Source organism: Callorhinus ursinus, unplaced genomic scaffold (genome assembly GCF_003265705.2).
Source record: "Callorhinus ursinus isolate GAN/ISIS: 27379988/994484 unplaced genomic scaffold, GSC_fseal_2.0 scaffold77, whole genome shotgun sequence".
NCBI lineage: Eukaryota > Metazoa > Chordata > Mammalia > Carnivora > Otariidae > Callorhinus > Callorhinus ursinus.
The window spans coordinates 1,681,285-1,693,335 of NW_027397139.1; the positions used below are offsets into that span (position 1 = coordinate 1,681,285).

Consider the following 12,051-nt stretch of genomic DNA (forward strand, 5'->3'; position numbering starts at 1 on the left):
CTCATTGGCTGGACTCTGGCTCTCTCAGGCGCCGAGCTGTAGCAGTGTCTCATTGGCTGGGCGGTGGCTGTCTCTCATTGGCTGAGCTATAGCTGTGTCTCATTGGCTGGGCTGTGGCTGTGTCTCATTGGCTGGGCTGTAGCTTTGTCTCACTGACTGGGCTCTGGCTGTCTTTCATTAGCTGGCTGTAATTATCGTTCATTGGCTGGGCTGTGGCTGTCTCTCATTGGCTGGGCTGTTGCCAGGGCAGGGGAAAACTTCCTTCCTCCTGCTAGGGCAGTGAAGTAGTGGCTAACATACTATGGACCGGCAGGGTGCTGGACTTCCTATTGGGTCTGCAATTACCAGAAGTCATAGGGCGCAGAGCTTTAGCTGCCGGCCTCTCCACTCCATTCTAAAAACGAGGGTTCCCCTTATTTTCAGATCCATCCAGGGATCTTGGCTGCAACAATTGAGGTATTTGCCCAATGGTTAGCGTCCATTTCCCTCATTCCAGACGGAATTTACTACGTTTACTAACTGGAAGAGCGGTAGGGTCAGTCACAGGGTTAGGAATCGCAGCACGGACGGACGGCAGGACCTGAGACTCACCCCAGGGACTCACCCCGTAAGTCCAAGCCCCGCCCCAACATGGCGGCCCCGGCCGGGAGAAGGCGGGGTGCGCCAGGTCACGTGGCCGCGCCGTCGCCGACGTGGCCTCTAGCGGACGCCCCACGTGTCCCTCGCCGCGTCCCGTCACCGCCCCAGCCCTGCGGACCCGATCCCAAGATGGCGGCGCCCAGCGAAAGGCGGAACGGCGGAGGTGCGTGGGCTGTGTTGCTGCTGGCGGCCGTGGCATTGAGGCCGGCGGAGGCGGTGTCCGAGCCCACGACGGTGGCGTTTGACGTGCGACCTGGCGGCGTCGTGCACTCCTTTTCCCAGAACGTGGGCCCGGGGGTACGTACCGCCGCCGCCCCGGGGGCTGGAGCGGTGGCGCCGTTGGGGGCGGGTCCTGGGAAGGGGGCGCGGACGGCCGTGGGCGGGGACTGGGAGGAAGGGACGCCGGGGGGTGCGGTCATCGCTGAGGCGCGACTGAACTTACAGGAGCTCGGCGTCCTGGGGTCTGGGGACTTGGAGGGTTGGGTCGCCAGCCTCAGTCTCTGTTTCCTCTCGCGTGCCCAGCGCGCCCAAGCAGCCCTCACTCTCAGACCAGGCGAGTCCCCGGCCCTCGGAGGGCCGAGCCGCCGCAGAGGTGGGCAGAGAGGAGGCTGAGGGGTATTTCGCCTCCAGGCCCTGTAGGAGGTCAGCCCCGCTGCAGCTCTGACGAGGGAGGAAGTGGGCAGACTTCGCTCTTTTTCTCCATTGCGCCAGGTCCTCCTTCTCTTTCGCTGAGGTGTGAGGCAAGGCCCTCCTCCCTCCTCACCTGGACGTCCGCAAAAGCCGGGGTCCAGCCCAGCCCTGTCCCCAGCTTGTTGGAGAAGTCCTTCCCCTCCCATGTTTGTGTTCCGTGTCTGTAACGGATGTCATGTCGTTAGCGGCCATTTATTGAGTGCTTCCTTAAAGCCAGATACTGTGCCAAACGCTTGATTTGCTAGGACCATTTCACAGATGAGGAAAACAGGCTCAGAAAAAGCTTTCACTTGTCTGAGGCCCACAGCACAGCAGAGGTGGGTCTTCTGGTGTTCATGTCCTGCTTCCAAAGTCCATGTGCCTAGATGGGTGGGTGCTTGGGGGGTGTGGGACCTCCCCCTTCCCCTTTCCTGTTCTTCATCCCCCAGAAGGCACCTGAGTTGTTTGTCCTGACTCGGGAGCTCACGAGCAGGGGGGCAGGTAGGGGAGTTCTCGGTCGGTAGACACTGGGAGGCCTTGAGAGGCTGGCCTCCAGGGACGTCGGTCAGGAATCTTGCTCTGCTTCCTTCCCCTTAGTGCAGATGCTCAAAAGCTGGATCTTCTTGATTTTTGGATCTCAGAGGACATCCTGAGACCCTCCAACGTAAGCAATAAGGATCACCTCCTAACAAGCTTTTTTCCACCTTCCGTTCTCCAGGACAAATACACTTGTGCATTCACCTATGCTTCTCAAGGAGGGACCAACGAGGTGAGTTGTTCAAAATTCCACATAGTTTTGTATGGCAGTATCCACTGTCATGGAGAGATGCTCTCCAGGGGGGCAGTGGAGTTGGGTCATACCTTAATTAACTTAAACTTATTGAACTGTTCTTGTCTCACCAATAAAAGATAATGCTCAAGGTAACTAGTGATGGTAGATCCCCCCCTATAATTCCACAGAGTGAACAAATGTCTGGATGGAAAGAGGCACGTGAGATACGGACGTGCTGCACCTATGAGCCTCTCTTAGGAGTGTTTTATTTGCCTTCTGTGCTGCATGACAAATCATGACAAACTTAGCAGCTTAAAACAACACCCATTTATTATCTCACAATTCTGGAGGTCAGAAGCCACGGTCAGCTCAGGTGGGTGTTTCATAAAGCCCAAATCAAGTTGTCAACTGGCAGGGCTCTTATCTCCAGGCTCATTCAGGTTGTCGGTAGAATTCAGTTCCTTGCCGTGTAGGACTGAGGTCCCCATTTCTTGGTGGCTGTTTTCTCCAGCAGCTGGTGCAGAGAGGAAATAAGAGATCTGAAGCATAAGAAGAAGGTGACTCACCATTGCTGGCTGTGAGGGGGCACAGGACAAGGAGTGCAGGTGGCTTCTCGGAGCTGAGGGCAGCCCCTGGCTTGTGGCAAGGCTTCCGTTTTACCACCACAAGAACTGAATGGAAGAGGACTCTGAACCTCAGACGGGTACAGTCTGCTGACACCTTGAGTCCAGTCTGCGAGACTCTGAGCAGAGGGCCTGCCAGGGCCAGTTTCTGCCTCGGGGACTGAGCTGATCAGTGGGCAGTGCAGTTAAGCTGCTAAATTTGTGGTCATTTATCAGGCAGGGTGGTGACTTGAATGCCCCCCCCCCCCGCAAAGATATGTTCACATCCTAATTCCTGGAACCTGTGAATGTAATCTTATTTAGAAAAAAATATTTGCAGATGTAAGTTCAGGATTTTGCAATGAAGAGATCATCCTGGGTTTCCGGGTGGGCCTTAAATCCAGTGAGAGCTCCTCTTACAAGAGACAGTCAGGAGAGATTTGATGGAAGAGGAGAAGACACAGAGGAAAAGGCCATGTGAAGATGGAGGCAAAGATGGAGGAGTGTGGCCACAAGCCACGGGGCATCTGGAGCCACTGGAAACCAGAAGAGTCAGGAAGGTTGCTGCCCCAGAGCCTTCGGAGGGAGCCCAGCCTGGGGACACCTTGATTTTGACTTTTGGCCTCGAGAACAGGCAGAGAAGAAATGGTAGTGGTTGTAAGGTAGCAAGTTTGGGGTGGTTGGTTATGGCAGCCGTGGGCAGCAATGCCAACAGTGGCAGACTAGCAGTGACACACCGTTACAAAGTGCTCCGAGAATAAAGGACTGGCATGGAGTGCTTTCTGCATACCGCTGCTTGGTTTTATTGGGAGGGAGAGCTGCAAGTTTTCGGGAAGATGCACAGATTTTCTGCTCAACATGGTTAGAAAGAGTAAAAGAGAAATGAAAAGGAAGAATTCGTCATCACTATAAAAATCAGTAAAAACCTTTTTTTTTTTTTTAGATTTTATCCATTTGTTAGAGCATGAGCAGGGGGAGGGGCAGAGGGAGAAGCAAACCCCCTCATCTTCATTGACCTGACTGAAGATCTTTTTGTCCCTAATTGTGCCTTCCTCCCCAACAACCAGGCTTTAGGAAATACTGCTCTTGTTCCAGAACAGTGTGTGGTACTGTGTCACCTAACGGTGTAGAGTCGTAGAGATGGAGGCTGCTTAGGAGCCTCTCACGTGCCTGACACTCCCGGCAGGCCGGTTCTCAGCCCTTCTCTCCTCCCACTTGGGACAGCGCGTTGAAATGGGCAAGAGCAGATCTCTCTCCACCTTTGGCACCACTGATGTCCGGGATTCAGGGCCGGGTCGTTCTGTGAGGGAGCTGTCCCAGGCACTGGGGCCTCGAGCAACCTTCCTGACCCCACCCACTCAGTGCCAGGAGCACCCCACTCCCCAGTGGTGACTTCCAAAAACATCCCCAGACATTGCCCAGTGTTCCCTGTAGGATGGAATTATCCCTCGTTGGAAACCACTGGGCAAGAGTGATTTTTGTTATTCTAGATGTGTCTTCTTTGTAAGTAAATGATTCCCAGTGACAGTATTTTAACAAAATGTAGCAAGCAAATGGTAACCCCCGCCACCAGGACAGCAGGCGTCCTGCCATTGTCAGCCCCTTCTTGCCACAACCCCTGGCCTCGCTGCTTCTCCAGCTAGTCCTTCCACTATGGGATGAAGCCAAGTGGTGGAACGTTCCTCGTAATGGTGAGCCAAAGCCCATGAGTCCAGCCTACCCCCAGGCACCCAGAGCCAGTCCAATGCACCCTCTTCCACGTGGCAGCCTTTTGGATGTGTGTAGCTAATTGATTTATGGGACAATGAACCGAAGTAGCACCTCTACTGTGGCGTTTATCGGGTGCCCCACGCTGTGCTAAGCCACACGCACACCTCATTTCTTCCTCTCCACAACCCCAGGAGGCCAGACTGCTCTGGCGTTACCCCATTTCACACTCGACACAGAGACCCGGCCTTCCCCAACTAGGAAGTGACCGAGGTGCCCAGGGTACAGACCCCTAACCACTGCTCTGTGCTCCTGACCCAGTGTCACCAGCAGCTTGGAAGAGAGCACATGCACCCCCCCCCCCCACTGAACTTAAACTCTTAGAGGTGGACAGCCTGCTGCCATGTCAGATGAGGGAGAGCCAAGTTCACGCACACTGGCTGGGGCGACCGCAGGCTGGAGCCTTGTCTTGGAATAGGCTGAATTTGTTTGTTTTGGAAGAGGGGTTTCATCTTGAAGAAATCACCTTTAAGCAGAGCAGACGTGTGATGGCATGGCCTTGTCCCAGCCGCAGCCGTCTAGCGCGGTGATGAGACCACAGGGAGCCGAGCGCTGCCCAGACCTGAGGCTTACTATCTGCCCATCGCGCCCTGCAGCCACGAGACCGCGGTCAAGTTCACATAACCAGAAAGCCACTCAGAGGGATGTTGACCCTCTTACTAAGAAACTCTCGGTTTTAAGCTTGTTTGCATTCCTAATTTTTTAAAAAAGATTTTATTCATTTGTGTGAGAGAGAGCACAAGCAGGGGGAGTGGCAGGCAGAGGGAGAAGTAGGCTCCCCGCTGAGCAAGGAGCCCGATGCGGGACTCGATCTCAGGACCCTGGGACCATGACCCAGGCCCAGCTGACTGAGCCACCCAGGCGTCCCTGCATTCATAATTTTTTAAACAGTGTTTAAACATTTGCCTCATCTTCAAGAGTCTTTTCAGAGCTGTGGGAAACTCTCAGATCTATTTCGTAGCATAAAACGTTTCCAGGTGCTCACAGGCCTTGGAGCCACGGACAGGTGTTTTTAGATAGGGAGGGAGAAAAGTCTGCTGAGTCCGCAGGTGTGGCCCACAGCCGTCCCTTTGACGAGCCAGTCACTGGTTCCCACATCCCTGCGGCAGGCAGACGGCATCTGGGTGACCACTTACTCCTGTCGTGATTAACCTAAAAATGGCGTTGTTTTTGTTCTTGAAGAAGCTCTGGTGTTCAACCAGGAATACCAGTACTGGGAGGATATTATTGCTCTGGGGGAAGGGACTGTAAACTCGCATTTTACTAGCAAAACAGACGCTTTAAGGCACCCAGAACCCAGTGGCTGTCCGTGTCCATTTGCCAGGTTTGCAGAGGCCATGAAAATTAGAAGAAGCTGTTAGCGGTGTGTCCGGGAGTCATTTAAAAGTTTTAATCTTCAGGGGCACTGGGGTCACTCAGTTGGCTGAGTGTCCGACTCAATTTTTTTCGTTTGATTTTTTACAAAGCTAATGCGTTCACATCCTTGCAAAAGAACGCATAAAAAGCATGGGTTCCACCCACGTCCTCCATGTAACCACGAGTATTACAGTCTCGCATCTGCTCCGAGGCCTTGATGCCAAGCCAACAAGCATGAATATATGGTCTCCTTTTATTTTAGTGTTTGTTTTTCTTGATAGGCTTTATTTTTTAGAGCCGTTTTAGGTTCACAGCAGAAGTGAGCACAAGACACAGATTTTGATACACCCCCCGCCCCCACTGCCTCCCCCCATCATTGACGGTCGCCACCAAGAGCGGGACGCTTGTGACCGTCGCCAAGCCCACACGGCCGCGTCACAGCCACTCCAACCCCGTAGCTGACAGTCTGGCTCAGTCTTAGTGCTGCAGTAAGCGTGGGGATGGACGTATGAGGACACATGCCCACCACTGTGGTCTCGCCCGGAGGAGTCTCCCCGCCCCTGAGCCAGGCTCCAGCCTGGAGGCCCAGGGAAGGTTCGCTCCCTTTTCAGAACTGGAGGGCATCCAGTTGCAGTCCTGGGCTGACCTGTATCTTCCCCTCTCTCCCCAGAAGTGGCAGATGAGCCTGGGAACCAGCGAAGACCACCAGCACTTCACCTGCACCATCTGGAGGTGAGCCCGGGGTCCCGGTGGGGGAGATCTCCCCTGCAGGAATGCACTGAGGTTGCTGGGGTGTGTGTGCCTGTGGTACCTCCAGGCAGCAGGGACTGGCACCCCTGAGGAGCGTGGGCTGGGGGCGCTGGTCACCCACATGCAGGTGGGAGGGAGGGTGTGGCGCTGTGCTGGGGGCTGCTGGGGTTGGGAGTGCTCCCCAGGGAAGTGCATTGACACTGGGGCCCCGGGGGGTGGGCAGGGTCTGGGCTCCCCCACATCGTCCCCCTCCGTCTCCGCACCCTGCAGTGCGGCATGAGTGAGCAGTGGGCCTGAGAAGGGACAGAGGGAAGGGGGTGCTCAGCTCAGTGGGGGAGGGTGCTAGAGCAGTATCACATCCTAGCCCTGCTCCCCTGGGCTCTGTGGCCTGGATCTCGTTCTTCCGGTGTTGGTTGTGGGTCTGGCATGGTGCAGGCACTTCGGGGGATGCACAGAAGTCCAAGCCGTGGTCCCACCCTCACGGGGGGTCGGCAGAGGGGGACAGAGCACTTGGAGGGCCGTGGCAGCGACGTTGAATCAAAGGACACCTGTGTTCTAATCCTACTTGCAGGCAGCAGCCCACAGTCTTCTGCCTGATGCTTTGTAAACAGCAGGTGCTTACTAGGCAGTGTTGGGGGACATTCTTACCCACTCTGTGGACTGGTCCCTGTCGGCAGCAGGCAGAGGAGCCCCAGGGGCCGCCCTGATGACTGGGCATGTGAGCACCAGCACCCTACGTGGGCGCAGCGCCAGGCCACACAGGCCTGCGGCCATGCTCATGCGGGGCCACCCATTTAGCAAGAGGTCCTGCCTGAACGGGCTGTTCTCCCAGTTTCACACATTGACTGACCAGGCCCGGCACAGCCTCTGGGGCTTAGAGAGTCCGGGAGGCTCCCTGGACCTCCCCCCGCCTCCCTCCTGATGCACCCCCAGCAGGACTCTCCTGGCTCCCCCCTGCTGCCTCTCCACCCCCACCGTCTGCTCTACGCACACGGCCGCACAAGGCTCTCCACCCCGCACACACTGTCACCCCCTTGCTGCCACCAGCCCTCTCTCAGCTCCTGTCTGCTCTGGACTCTCTCAGCACTCTCCATGGGACCTCTGCCCTCTGCTCTCTCCCTCCTCTGCCTAGTTAACTCCTGTACTTCTCAGCCCCTGGGATGTTGCCTTTCCCTGGTTCCTGGTACAATACCTGGAATGTCTTTGGCACTTTATGAAAAAGTGTTCAGTCCCTGTCCTAGAACAGCTTGCACCCAGAAGGAGAAACAGACTTGTCAATAAATGAGCCAAATGAATGTTCTAGTACAGAGGAAAGAAAAGACGATGTTGAGGAGGCCAGGGCTGACTCCCTTGCCTGCCCTTCCTTTGCAGGCCCCAGGGCAAGTCCTACCTATACTTCACGCAGTTCAAGGCAGAGGTGCGGGGTGCCGAGATCGAGTACGGCATGGCCTACGTGAGTAAGGCACGCTTGCGGGGGTGGCTGCCCTGGGGCGTCCCGCATGGACTGCACCTCCCAGACAGGTGGGAGGGAGGGTGTGGCGCTGTGCCGGGGGCTGCTGGGGTTGGAAGGGCTCCCCAGGGAAGCACGTTGACACTGGGGCCCAGAGGGGGGGGGGGGGCAGGGTCCAGGCTCCCCCGCATCGCCTCCCTCCACCAGCAGGGGTGGGGAGGCGGTTGAAGTGAGGAGGCAGACACAAGTCCTTAGAGGGTGATTTTGTAACGTGGGAGGACATGGGGCGCCACGCAGACTCTGGACGAGGAGGTGCCACTGGGCTCAGAGCGGGACCCTGCTGACCCCTAGAGACCCGGCGGGCAGAGGAGGAAATGGACACCTGGCCTTCCTCTCTTATCACCTGCCATCTCCTGCCGGTGCGCCTGCTGGCAGGGCCCACAGGAAGCCGGGGGGGGGGTGCCCAGGACGCTAGCCAGGACAGCAAGGGAAGGTGTGGGCCCAGAGGTGCAGGCAGTGTGCTCACCGGTGTGGGGCAGGGCCCCGTGTCCGGTGGCTCCCGTGACCTGTGGTTCATGGCCCGGGCAGTGCCTTCTGCCACACCGCTGACCCCCACGGCCCGCAGCAGGGGCCGGCCGCACTGCAGAGCCCTGCTCCCCACCCCCGCTTCTGCGTTTGGGTCACACGCGGTTTGAAAACCACCGTATCAGTCCAAGCAGCCGAACCAGCAGGGACGGGCATTAAGAGATTTAGTGCCAGGAGCTGGCTCTGCTCCCAGGGGCCTTCCCGCTGATGGAATCAGGCCCACCCAGGGTCGCTGAGGATGATCTCCTTAAAGTCAGCTCCTGGCCGACTTTCATCACATCCGCAAAGTACCTTCCCGCAGCAAGCGCCTGACTGCAGGCTCACGGAGTGTGGGCCTCCCAGCCATCCCAGCGCTGCCACCACACCGCTGGCCCCACTGCTGTCTGCGCTTTTGTCTTATTAGAAAACTCATATCTAGCTGATTTGAAAAAGACAATTCTGATTTTTAAAAATCGCATTCAAGAGACTGTCCTGTTTCTGTCATTTCTGTATGTTCACCGAAGGGGGAAATACCCTTCTCAGGGATTGGCAGCAAAGGCATGAGATTTTAAGCCAGTTGACAGTCTCTTAAGTGGATTAACCACTGCTTCTGCTGGATTCTCTGAGTGCTTAGAAGAGCAGCGCCCACACGTGCCCCTCTAGTCGAAGTGTGTGGCTTTAGCCCAAGCTGGGCTCTTGGGAGCAGGAAGAGCAGGCTGAATCGCGTTCTTTCTTGATTAGGGATGTTTCCACTTGTTCTCTTTCAGTCGAAAGCTGCATTTGAAAGAGAAAGCGACGTCCCCCTGAAAAGCGATGAATTTGAAGTGACCAAAACAGCAGGTATGTAAGGACGGCTTGTGGAGATGGACCCCAGGTTCTCAGGCACAGAAGGTGGGGAGAGAGGGGGATAGCAGCTCCATCAGAGGGGCAGGTTATGGCCCAGTATCTGCAAGCTGTTTCTGTAAAGGGCCCCTAGTAAATATTTTTGGCTTTGTGGGGCAGACAGCCTCTGCCGAGACGACTCGATCTGGGAGAGCAAAGGCCGTGAGCCACAGGGCACTGAATGGGCATGGTTGTGTCCTAATAAAACTTGATTTTATGAACACAGAAATGTGAATTACATATCACAAAATACCATTTTCCTTTTGACTTTGGTTAAAGCTATCTAAAATGTAAAAACCACCCTTAGCTCATGGCACAGGCCAAGCAAGCCCTACTAGGGACCTGAGGGCATGAAAATCTTCTGAGGCTCTTGGGGACGTTCAGTGGATTGCTTCCTAGAACGGGGGGGCCTGTGACATCCACACAGCCTGGCTGTCCTGGGTTCTGTGACTAGGAACAGCTTCGATGCTTGGGCAGCAGGGTCACTAACCCCTAAGGTCGGGGGCGGGGAGCCTGGTGTCCTGGGCCATGTTCAGCCCTGCGGGGCAGGTGTGAGCAAAAAGAGGGGTGGGAAGCTCCAGAGTTGGGGCTCTGTGCCTGAGAGCACGGGTGGGGGCCAATGATGACAATGGACACAGGAGTGGAGGTGTCCTGAGGGACACAAGAGGTGAGGTGAAGGATCCTTGTGGTTGTGGGCATCACCAGGCATGGGACAGGGGTGGGGGGGGTGCAGTGAGTGGGCCTTTCGGGAGGAGGGGCCTTGGGTCTGCAAGGAGCCCTGCCCCACCTGCAGGTCCTCGAGGGTGTGGGAGCTGTTGCAAGTAGAGGTCCAGGACAGGAGATGGGGCGGCCAGCAGAACCTTGACCTCAGGGTACACAGAGAGGGGCAGGGCTGAGCCGCTGGGGAATAGCAGGTGAAGGCCGCGATCCCAGGTCCTGCCGGAAAGCTGCCATTGGGCCTCAGACAAGTTTGCCAGCGCAAGCAGGAGGTGACGCAGCCCGCCCCCCGCCTCCCATCCATCCTCTCCGTGGCAGAAATGACCACTGCTCTTCCCACCCTGAGTGTTCCTGAGGCCTCCTGCTGCCCTCAGGACTGGCCCACCAACCTCTCCTTTCTTTGGTCCCTCACCCATAAGACTTTCAGGGCTGGGGGCCTTTCCCTGTTAAGTCCACTTCGGGGACTGCTCCCCTGCCCCGCCCAGGACCCAGCGCTTCTGGAGTGGCGAGGGCCCGACCATGTGCTTCTTGTCTCGCAGTGTCCCACAGGCCCGGGGCGTTCAAGGCCGAGCTGTCCAAGCTGGTGATTGTAGCCAAGGCCTCCCGCAGTGAGCTGTGACCAGGAGCCCCATCGGGGGGCGGCTTTTCCTCATCTCTGCTGAAGGAGCTGGGCTCTGGGACTGCTGGTGCATTACTGGTTTTCTAGGGGGGACTGTTGGCTGATGTCCTCTGAACATGGAGCAGGGGTCTGAGACCCGCTGCCCGTCTTTCTTACCAAAAGAGGCACTGGGGCACGTGAAGGGGGGGCTCCTGGGGGAATCATGGCTTTTCTGAAGCCAGTGCGTGTCTCCCTGTGGATCAGGCCGGGCTCCAGATCACTCCCAGGGAGAGCAATCCTGCTGCCCTGAGTCTGAGCCAACTGTTTTCTTACACTTTTCCCAGGGGACCTTCTTCCAGACTAACTGGGAAAAAATGAAATGTTCTTTTCATATTTAAATAAATAAGATGGTTGAAAAGCAACCACGGTAGCAACTGGCACTGGTGCCGGCCTGTCTGGGCACTCAGGGCTGGGGGGCGACAGCAGGGTCTGGCTGCCCGCACCCGCCTACCGTCCTGGATTCTGGCGACCTGTGTCACCACAGGCACCTGGACTCTCCAGGCATGACTCCTCTGCAGGCGCAAAAGGGCCAGGTCTCAAGGGGGTCGGCCATGAACCTGGATCTCCCTGAGCTCGTGGGGCAGGGCCAGCCACACCCTGCAGGTCACCCTGAGGTGGGGGAGTGCTCAGGGCAGACCTCTTTTGCATCTGGCTGCTTGGCTTCACTTCTCTTTTTGAAGCCGGATTGCATGTGGTGACTTAAAACAACAGCAACCACAAACATCCTTAGGCAAACAAAACCCCCAAATGCCCCAGACACTCAGAAGGTCCTGGTCTCCCAGCAGTGGGGCCTGGGAGTCTGACCCCAGCTTGCCCTTCAGCCTGCTCTCCGACCAGGTTTTCTCGTGAGCAAAGGAGGGAAAAAGAAACTGTGAGCTGTGCATCGGAGTCCTTGCTTATCGGAATCACCGTGTGGGATTGATGGAGGACTCCTCCCCTTTCACCTGCCTGGCCTCCCTCATGTCAGCCCGAGGACGTGGGCACGGTGGTGACCCCACTTGCCAGAGAAGAAGCAGGTGTGAGGGTTCCTGCCCCAGATCGCACACCTGTAGGAAGTGGAGTGGGACTCTCCCCCTGTCCACACCCCCGGTGTGTGTAGACCAGCTTGGGAGCGTGAAGAACAGCTGTTCTCAGAGCACACAGCAGTAGCAGGGTCCCCCCGTGGCCCCGGAGATACCCTCGGGGAAGGACCCCGCCATCCCTCACTGTCCGGCACACACATTCC

The 12,051-nt window shown here is 56.8% G+C and overlaps 1 protein-coding gene across 1 annotated transcript; it reads left to right on the plus strand.

Annotated features, from left to right (window-relative positions):
- The first annotated feature begins 299 nt into the window (after window positions 1-299).
- On the plus strand, window positions 300-11,188 carry MYDGF (myeloid derived growth factor). The gene is made up of 6 exons (XM_025861398.2): window positions 300-936; window positions 2,027-2,077; window positions 6,476-6,537; window positions 7,927-8,008; window positions 9,337-9,409; window positions 10,708-11,188. Exons 1-6 carry the CDS (start codon window positions 631-633, stop codon window positions 10,785-10,787), a joined length of 654 nt encoding a protein of 217 aa, XP_025717183.2. The 5' UTR covers window positions 300-630; the 3' UTR covers window positions 10,788-11,188.
- Window positions 11,189-12,051: the final 863 nt, after the last annotated feature.

What these genes read in the sequence shown, in the direction of transcription:
- MYDGF (XM_025861398.2), top strand. Translation starts at nt 631, where the DNA reads ATGGCGGCCCCGGCCGGGAGAAGGCGGGGTGCGCCAGGTCACGTGGCC. An exon ending in CTCAAGGAGGGACCAACGAG is followed by an intron (nt 2,078 to 6,475) that starts GTGAGTTGTTCA and finishes CTCTCTCCCCAG; the next exon opens with AAGTGGCAGATGAGCCTGGG. An exon ending in TGAAGTGACCAAAACAGCAG is followed by an intron (nt 9,410 to 10,707) that starts GTATGTAAGGAC and finishes CTTGTCTCGCAG; the next exon opens with TGTCCCACAGGCCCGGGGCG.